The 10,179-nt window shown below is 46.1% G+C and overlaps 1 protein-coding gene across 1 annotated transcript in view; it reads left to right on the forward strand.

The window, feature by feature from the left end:
* Window positions 1–8,256: 8,256 nt before the first annotated feature.
* LOC106575679 (tomoregulin-2) overlaps window positions 8,257–10,179 on the forward strand; it is an 8,264-nt gene continuing 6,341 nt past the window's right edge. The window contains exon 1 of the mRNA XM_014152311.3: window positions 8,257–8,827. Coding sequence (XP_014007786.1) covers window positions 8,647–8,827 — 181 coding nt within the window. The 5' untranslated portion in view covers window positions 8,257–8,646. The remainder of the gene's footprint in view (window positions 8,828–10,179) is intronic.

A 10,179-nucleotide genomic window follows, 5' to 3' on the forward strand; every position in this document is an offset into this window, starting at 1 on the left:
AGAAAGGGATGCAGCTTAAGCCCCACCCTCTTCAACATATATATCAACGAATTGGCGAGGGCACTAGAACAGTCTGCAGCACCCGGCCTCACCCTACTAGAATCTGAAGTCAAATGTCTACTGTTTGCTGATGATCTGGTGCTTCTGTCTCTGACCAAGGAGGGCCTACAGCAGCACCTAGATCTTCTGCACAGATTCTGCCAGACCTGGGCCCTGACAGTAAATCTCAGTGAGACCAAAATAAAGGTGTTCCAAAAAAGGTCCAGTCGCCAGGACCACAAATACAAATTCCATCTAGACACCGTTGCTCTAGAGCACACAAAAAACTATACATACCTCGGCCTAAACATCAGCGCCACAGGTAACTTCCACAAAGCTGTGAACGATCTGAGAGACAAGGCAAGAAGGGCCTTCTATGCCATCAAAAGGAACATAAAATTCAACATACCAATTAGAATCTGGCTAAAAATACATGAATCAGTTATAGAACCCATTGCCCTTTATGGTTGTGAGGTCTGGTGTCCGCTCACCAACCAAGAATTCACAAAATGGGACTAACACCAAGTTGAGACTCTGCATGCAGAATTCTGCAAAAATATCCTCTGTGTACAACGTAAAACACCAAATAATGCATGCAGAGCAGAATTAGGCCGATACCCGCTAATTATCAAAATCCAGAAAAGACCCGTTAAATTCTATAACCACATAAAAGGAAGCGATTCTCAAACCTTCCATAACAAAGCCATCACCTACAGAGAGATGAACCTGGAGAAGAGTCCCCTAAGCAAACTGGTCCTGGGGCTCTGTTCACAAACACAAACACACCCGACAGAGCCCCAGGACAGCAGCACAATTAGACCTAACCATATCATGAGAAAACAAATAGATAATTACTTGACACATTGGAAAGAATTAACAAAAAAACAGAGCAAACATGAATGCTATTTGGTCCTAAACAGAGAGTACACCGTGGCAGAATACCTGACCACTGTGACTGACTCAAACTTAAGGAAAGCTTTGACTGTGTACAGACTCAGTGACCATAGCCTTGCTATTGAGAAAGGCCACCATAAGCAGACCTGGCTCTCAAGAGAAGACAGGCTATGTGCACACTACCCACAAAATGAGTTGGAAACTGAGCTGCACTTCCTAACCTCCTGCCAAATTATGACCGTATTAGAGACGCATATTTCCCTCAGATTACACAGATCCACAAAGAATTCGAAAACAAACCCAATTTTGATAAACTCCCATATCTACTGGGTGAAATACCACAGTGTGCCATCACAACAGCAAGATTTGTGACCTGTTGCCACAAGAAAAGGGCAACCAGTGAAGAACACACACCATTGTAAATACAACCCATATTTATGTTTATTTATTTTCCCTTTTGTACTTTAACCATTTGCACATCGTTGCAACACTGTATATATACATAATATGACATGTGAAATTTCTTTATTCTTTTGGAACTTCTGTGAGTGTAAGATTTACTGTTGATTTTTATTGTTTATTTCACTTTTGTATATTATCTACTTCACATTCTTTGGCAATGTTAACATATGTTTCCCATGACAATAAAGTCCCTTGAATTTAAATATATATATTTCAACTTTATTTAACCAGGTAGGCTAGTTGAGAACAAGTTCTCATTTACAACTGCGACCTGGCCAAGATAAAGCGTAGCAATTCGACACATACAACAACACAGAGTTACACATGGAATAAACAAAACATACAGTCAATAATACAGTAGAACAAAAGAAAACAAAAAGTCTATATACAGTGAGTGCAAATGAGGTAAGTTAAGGCAATAAATAGGCCATGGTGGCGAAGTAATTACAATATAGCAATTAAACACTGGAATGGTAGTTGTGCAGAAGATGAATGTGCAAATAGAGATACTGGGGTGCAAAGGAGCAAGATAAATAAATAAATAAATAAATACAGTATGGGGATGAGGTAGGTAGATAGATGGGCTGTTTACAGATGGGCTATGTACAGGTGCAGTGGTCTGTGAGCTGCTCTGACAGCTGGTGCTTAAAGCTAGTGAGGGAGATATGAGTCTCCAGCTTCAGAGATTTTTGCAGTTCGTTCCAGTCATTGGCAGCAGAGAACTGGAAGGAAAGACGACCAAAGGAGGAATTGGCTTTGGGGGTGACCAGTGAGATATACCTGCTAGAGCGCATACTACGAGTGGGTGCTGCTATGGTGACCAGTGAGCTGACATAAGGCGGGGCTTTACCTTGCAGAGACTTGTAGATAACCTGTAGCCAGTGGGTTTGGCGACGAGTATGAAGCGAGGGCCAACCAACGAGAGCGTACATGTCGCAATGGTGGGTAGTGTATGGGGCTTTGGTGACAAAACGGATGGCACTGTGATAGACTGCATCCAGTTTGTTGAGTAGAGTGTTGGAGGCTATTTTATAGATGACATCACTGAAGTCGAGGATCGGTAGGATGGTCAGTTTTACGAGGGTGTGTTTGGCAGCATGAGTGAAGGATGCTTTGTTGCGAAATAGGAAGCCGATTCTAGATTTAATTTTGGATTGGAGATGCTTAATGTGGGTCTGGAAGGAGAGTTTACAGTCTAACCAGACACCTAGGTATTTGCCCTCCGATTTGACACACTGAACTCTATCAGAGAAGTAGTTGGTGAACCAGGCAAGGCAGTCATTTGAGAAACCAAGGCTGTTGAGTCTGCCGATAAGAATGTGGTGATTGACAGAGTCGAAAGCCTTGGCCAGGTTGATGAATATGGCTGCACAGTATTGTCTCTTATCGATGGCAGTTATGATATCGTTTAGGACCTTGAGCGTGTCTGAGGTGCACCCATGACCAGCTCGGAAGCCAGATTGCATAGCGGAGAAGGTACGGTGGGATTCGAAATGGTCGGTGATCTGTTTGTTAACTTGGCTTTCGAAGACCTTAGAAAGGCAGGGTAGGATAGATATAGGTCTGTAGCAGTTTGGGTCTAGAGTGTCTCCCCCTTTGAAGAGGGGATGACCGCGGCAGGTTTCCGATCTTTGGGGATCTCAGACGATACGAAGAGAGGGGTTGCAACAATTTCGGCAGATAGAAAGAGAGGGTCCAGATTGTCTAGCCCGGCTGATTTGTAGGGGTCCAGATTTTGCAGCTCTTTCAGAACATCAGCTATCTGGATTTGGGTGAAGGAGAAATGGGGGAGGCTTGGGTGAGTTGCTGTGGGGGGTGCATGGCAGTTGACCGGGGTAGGGGTAGCCAGGTGGAAAGCATGGCCAGCCGTAGAAAAATGCTTATTGAAATTCTCAATTATCGTGGATTTATCGGTGGTGACAGTGCTTCCTAGACTCAGTGCAGTGGGGAGCTGGGAGGAGGTGCTCTTATTCTCCATGGACTTTACAGTGTCCCAGAACTTTTTTGAGTTTGTGCTACAGGATGCAAATTTCTGTTTGAAAAAGCTAGCCTTAGCTTTCCTAACTGCTTGTGTATATTGGTTCTTAACTTCCCTGAAAAGTTGCATATCATGGGGGCTATTTGATGCTAATGCAGTACACCACAGGATGTTTTTGTGCTGGTCAAGGGCAGTCAATTCTGGAGTGGAGCAAGGGCTATATCTGTTCCTGGTTCTACATTTTTTGAATGAGACATGCTTATTTAAGATGGTGAGGAAGGCACTTTTAAAGAATAACCAGGCATCCTCTACTGACGGGATGAGGTCAATATCCTTCCAGGATACCCGGGCCAGGTCGATTAGAAAGGCCTGCTCGCTGAAGTGTTTTAGGGAGCATTTGACAGTGATGAGGTGTGGTCGTTTGACCGCAGACCCATTACGGATGCAGGCAATGAGGCAGTGATCACTGAGATTTTGGTTGAAGACAGCAGAGGTGTATTTGGAGGGCAAGTTGGTTAGGATGATATCTATGAGGGTGCCCTTGTTTACAGATTTGGGGTTGTACCTGGTAGGTTCATTGATAATTTGTTTGAGATTGAGGGCATCAAGCTTAGATTGTAGGATGGCCGGGGTGTTGACCTGTCTTGGGTAGGGGGCAGTATTTTCACGTCCGGATGAAAAGGGTGCCCAAAGTAAACTGCCTGTTACTCAGGCCCAGAAGCTAGTATATGCATAGATTTGGATAGAAAACACTCTAAAGTTTCTAAAACTGTTAAAATTATGTCAGTGAGTATAACAGAACTGACATGGCAGGCGAAACCCCAAGGACAAACCATCCCAGAAAATATATAATTCAGCCTTCCACTGTTTCCAATGGCTTTCATGTTTATTATGAGGTGAAGTCCTCCCAGATTGCAGTTCCTAGGGCTTCCACTAGATGTCAACAGTCTTTAGAAAGAGTTTCAGGCTGGTTTTTGGAAAAATTAGCCAGAAATTGTAGTTTTTCTAGGTGGCTCCCATTTTTTGCTGTAGTGTTTCCAAGCGTGTGGAAGAGAGCATGTTCTTTGGTATTTTTCTCCGATAAAGACAATAACGATTCTCTGTCTTAAATATATCGTTTATTTACGTATTAGGGTACCTAAGGTTTGATTATAAATGTTGTTTGACTTGTTTGGAAAAGTTTATTAGTAACATTTGGGATTCATTTTGTATGCATTTTGATGGAGGGAAACTGGATGGATTATTGACTGAAGCGCGCCAGCTAAACTGAGTTGTTATGGATATAAAGAAGGACATTATTGAACAAAAGGACCATTTGTGATGTATCTGGGACCTTTTGGCGGGCCAACAGAAGACGATCATCAAAGGTAAGGCATTTATTATATCGCTATTTCTGACATTCGTGTCGCACCTGCCTGGTTGAAATATGTTTTTCATGCTTTTGTATGCGGGGCACTGTCTTCAGATAATCGCATGGTGTGCTTTCACCGTAACGCCTTTTTGAAATCTGACATAGTAGCTGGATTAACAAGAAGTTAAGCTTTATTTTGATGTATTACACTTGGGATTTTATGAAAGTTCAATATTTATAATTCTGTAGTTTGAATTTCACGCACTGCAATTTCACCGGATGTTGGCCAGGGGGGACGCTATCGTCCCACCTGCCCATAAGAAGTTAAGCATGTCCCAGTTTAGGTCACCTAGCAGCACGAGCTCTGAAGATAGATGGGGGGGGCAATCAATTCACATATGGTGTCCAGGGCACAGCTGGGGGCAGAGGGTGGTCTATAGCAAGCAGCAACGGTGAGAGACTTGTTTCTGGAAAGGTGGATTTTTAGAAGTAGAAGCTCGAATTGTTTGGGCACAGACATGGATAGTATGACAGAACTCTGCAGGCTATCTCTGCAGTAGATTGCCACTCCGCCCCCTTTGGCAATTCTATCTTGTCGAAAATGTTATAGTTAGGGATGGAAATTTCAGGGTTTTTGGTGGTCTTCCTAAGCCAGAATTCAGACACGGCTAGGACATCCGGGTTGGCAGAGTGTGCTAAGGCAGTGAATAAAACAAATTTGGGGAGGAGGCTTCTAATGTTAACATGCATGAAACCAAGGCTTTTACGGTTACAGAAGTCAACAAATGAGAGCGCCTGGGGAATGGGAGAGGAGCTAGGCACTGCTGGGCCTGGATTAACCTCTACATCACCAGAGGAGCAGAGGAGGAGTAGGATAAGGGTACGGCTAAAGGCTATAAGAACTGGTCGTCTAGTACGTTCGGAACAGAGAGTAAAAGGAGCAGGTTTCTGGGCGCGATAGAATAGATTCAAGGCATAATGTACAGACAAAGGTATGGTAGGATGTGAAGACAGTGGAAGTAAACCTACGCATAGAGTGACGATGAGAGAGATATTGTCTCTAGAAACATAATTTAAACCAGGTGATGTCACCGCATGTGTGGGAGGTGGAACTGAAGGGTTAGCTAAGGCATACTGAGCAGGGCTAGAGGCTCTACAGGGAAATAAGACAGTCATCACTAACCAGAACAGCAATGGACATTAGGGAGAGGCATAAGGGTCCAGTGAGTTGTTAAGCTGGCTGGAGACACAGCAATTCAGACAGCTAGTGGGTTGGGGCTAGCAAGCTAGCAGAAGAGCCTTAGAGGGATGTCACGACGGAAGAAGTCTGTTGTAGCCTCCTCGTGCGGTTCCATCGACAGACCCGCCGTGATGGATTAGTAGAGTTCCATGTCGTAAAGGTGCCCAGTCCAAATGGCAAAATAGGTATAGTGGCCCAGGAGTGTGAAGGTGAACGGAAAGGCACTGGAGCAACGAACCGCCCTTGCTGTCTCGGCCTGGCCGGTTCCCCTCTCTCCACTGGGATTCTCTGCCTCTAACCCTATTACAGGGGCTGAGTCACTGGCTTACTGGTGCTCTTCCATGCCGTCCCTAGGAGGGGTGCGTCACTTGAGTAGGTTGAGTCACTGACGTGATCTTCCTGTCTGGGTTGGCGCCCCCCCTTGGGTTGTGTCGTGGCGGAGATCTTTGTGGGCTATACTTGGCCTTGTCTCAGGATGGTAAGTTGGTGGTTGAAGATATCCCTCTAGTGGTGTGGGGTTGTGCTTTGGCAAAGTGGGTGGGGTTATATCCTGCCTGTTTGGCCCTGTTCGGGGGTATCGTCAGACAGGGCCACAGTGTCTCCCGACCCCTCCTGTCTCAGCCTCCAGTATTTATGCTACAGTAGTTTATGTGTCGGGGGGCTAGGGTCAGTCTGTTATATCTGGAGTATTTCTCCTGTCTTATCCGGTGTCCTGTGTGAATTTAAGTACTCTCTTTCTTTCTTTCTTTCTTTCTTTCTTTCTTTCTTTCTTTCTTTCTTTCTTTCTTTCTTTCTTTCTTTCTTTCTTTCTTTCTTTCTTTCTTTCTTTTTCTCTCTTGGAGGACCTGAGCCCTAGGACCATGCCTCAGGACTACCTGGCCTGATGACTCCTTGCTGTCCCCAGTCCAACAGGCCGTGCTGCTGCTCCAGTTTCAACTGTTCTGCCTGCGGCTATGGAACCCTGACCTGTTCACCGGACGTGCTACCTGTCCCAGACCTGCTGTTTTCAACTCTCTAGAGACAGCAGGAGTGGTAGAGATACTCTGAATGATCGGCTATGAAAAGCCAACTGACATTTACTCCTGAGGTGCTGACCTGTTGCACCCTCGACAACCACTGTGATTATTATTATTTGATCTATGAACATTTGAACATCTTAGAGGGGAACTTTATAAACTTGATGTGAGTGATTTACATGTGATAGCATGATATCTCCTCTTCCTGTTTGGCTCTTTGTGTGTCTGGGTAAAACCTTGCAATACGACTACGGCATCAGGACACAGGTGTGTGTGTGTGTGTGTGTGTGTGTGTGTGTGTGTGTGTGTGTGTGTGTGTGTGTGGTGTGTGTGTGTGGTGTGTGTGTGTGTGTGTGTGTGTGTGTGTGTGTGTGTGTGTGTGTGTGTGTGTGTGTGACCTCTATACCACGGATGGATAACTGGGGTTATCTGTGGGCTCCAGTGTTACCAATTCGTTCCAGACGGTGAACTCACACAAACAGGGGATTGTGCTTCATACACACACACACACACACACACACACACACACACACACACACACACACACACCACAGTGAGAAGTGAAGTGGAGACCTGAGGAGAAAAGAGAAATAGATCCAGGGACCTACATATTCTCTCCCTCTCAACTGAGAAGTCAAACACTGTTATCTGATTTAACGCAGCTGCAAAAAAAGATCCATCTGTATGTGTGTGTGATGTAAGTGTTAATATCCCTGATTGTGATGCGCTGGAGCCAGCTGCGTTTGATATGATCCGGTAGTTTAAAACCACAGGTCTGAGCAACTCTTTGTTTTATTTGTGTCATCCAGCTGCCCAGAGGAAACATGTTTCACGAGATTCAGGGGCTTAATTGAATTTCAACAACCAGTTTTGGTGGGAGCTACGTCAATTGAATAATTGTGCCACTGCACAGACCCCCCCTCCATTCACATCACACACATTTCGTTACATTTACGTCATTTAGCAGATGCTCTTATCCAGAGCGACTTACAGTAGTGAACACATACATTTCATACATGTTTTTTTTTTTCTTCCATACTGGTCCCCCATGGGAATCGAACCCACAACCCTGGCGTTGCAAACACCATGCTCTACCAATTGAGCCACACTTGACCACACGGTACCCCATGCACACACACACACACACACACACACACTATATTCACATTCACACCCATCTCGTAAACCAATCGGAGTTCTAGGATATCCTTGGCACCTCCTCCCCTGCTAGGCAACTAATCGCGCAGACATCACAGGCATTAGCCTATCACATCTTCACTGAGTGACAGTGACACCAAGAGGAAACCATCTGAAGAGTTACAACCTACTGCCAAACAGTCGTGAGTAGTGGCTCAACCAGACGATTAGAAGACTTTCATTTCAGGATTATTTCTCTCTCTCGCTCCCTCTCTCTCTCTCTCTCTCTCTCTCTCTCTCTCTCTCGCTCCCTCTCTCTCTCTCTCTCTCTCTCACTCACTCACTCACACACACACACACAGCGCATCGGACCATTTCAAACCACCAGCAGCAACTCAGACCTGTATAGCCGCCGGCGGGACTCGGCACCGCAGACTCCCTCGGTGTCGGAAAATGTGTGTTCTCCCTCGGCTGACCTCCATCCCAGACCAAAAGCCACCGGAGAGAGTGTGCAACTCCTGCCCATGAGATGCATCTCCGAGCAGGGCGTCACGAGCGCAGACGCCCGCCGTCGTGGATATGGACAAGGTTTGACCGGGTTTGGCTCGCTGCCATGACGGTTGTGATGTGGATACCGATGAGACCGCTCCAAGCTTTTCCCACCGCTTCCCTCAGCCTCTGTCAGACTCCTACCGGCTGGAACTGCTCTGGTAAACAACAACAACAACACCTGTTGACTTGCAGGAAGTGTAGATACATGAAGGTGAAAGGTTAATGACAGTTGTGTCTGACTGAGGAGTGGGAGGGATCTGTCTGACTGAGGAGTGGGAGGGATCTGTCTGACTGAGGAGAGGGAGGGATCTGTCTGACTGAGGAGTGGGAGGGATCTGTCTGACTGAGGAGTGGGAGGGATCTGTCTGACTGAGGAGAGGGAGGGATCTGTCTGACTGAGGAGTGGGAGGGATCTGTCTGACTGAGGAGTGGGAGGGATCTGTCTGACTGAGGAGTGGGTGGGAGGGATCTGTCTGACTGAGGAGTGGGAGGGATCTGTCTGACTGAGGAGTGGGAGGGATCTGTCTGACTGAGGAGTGGGAGGGATCTGTCTGACTGAGGAGTGGGAGGGATCTGTCTGACTGAGGAGTGGGAGGGATCTGTCTGACTGAGGAGTGGGAGGGATCTGTCTGACTGAGGAGTGGGAGGGATCTGTCTGACTGAGGAGTGGGAGGGATCTGTCTGACTGAGGAGTGGGAGGGATCTGTCTGACTGAGGAGTGGGAGGGATCTGTCTGACTGAGGAGTGGGTGGGATCTGTCTGACTGAGGAGTGGGAGGGATCTGTCTGACTGAGGAGAGGGAGGGATCTGTCTGACTGAGGAGAGGGAGGGATCTGTCTGACTGAGGAGTGGGTTGGTGTGTGTGTAATCAGGTTGTACCATGTGTTATCAGTGGTAGGCAATAGGACTGATTCTCCTATCTGGATCCCTCTGTAGGACACAATTACATACAGCCCCATCTTGTAACAAGTAGGCTAACAGACACACACACTAATCCACATGTTGAGCTCTCTGTTGAAAAAACTATTGTTTATAACTCTGGAGCTTCCTAGTTTAAAGGTTGAATAGATATAACCGATTAGGAGATAGACTGAAGAAACCTCTCCTCTACTGGAGGAAATAGACTGAAGAAACCTCTCCTCTACTGGAGGAAATAGACTGAAGAAACCTCTCCTCTACTGGAGGAAATAGACTGAAGAAACCTCTCCTCTACTGGAGGAAATAGACTGAAGAAACCTCTCCTCTACTGGAGGAAATAGACTGAAGAAACCTCTCCTCTACTGGAGGAAATAGACTGAAGAAACCTCTCCTCTACTGGAGGAAATAGACTGAAGAAACCTCTCCTCTACTGGAGGAAATAGACTGAAGAAACCTCTCCTCTACTGGAGGAAATAGACTGAAGAAACCTCTCCTCAACTGGAGGAAATAGACTGAAGAAACCTCTCCTCTACTGGAGGAAATAGACTGAAGAAACCTCTCCTCTACTGGAGGAAATAGACTGAAGAAACCT

Source organism: Salmo salar, chromosome 17, assembly GCF_965601325.2.
Source record: "Salmo salar chromosome 17, fSalSal1, whole genome shotgun sequence".
In the NCBI taxonomy this organism is placed as follows: Eukaryota; Metazoa; Chordata; class Actinopteri; order Salmoniformes; family Salmonidae; genus Salmo; species Salmo salar.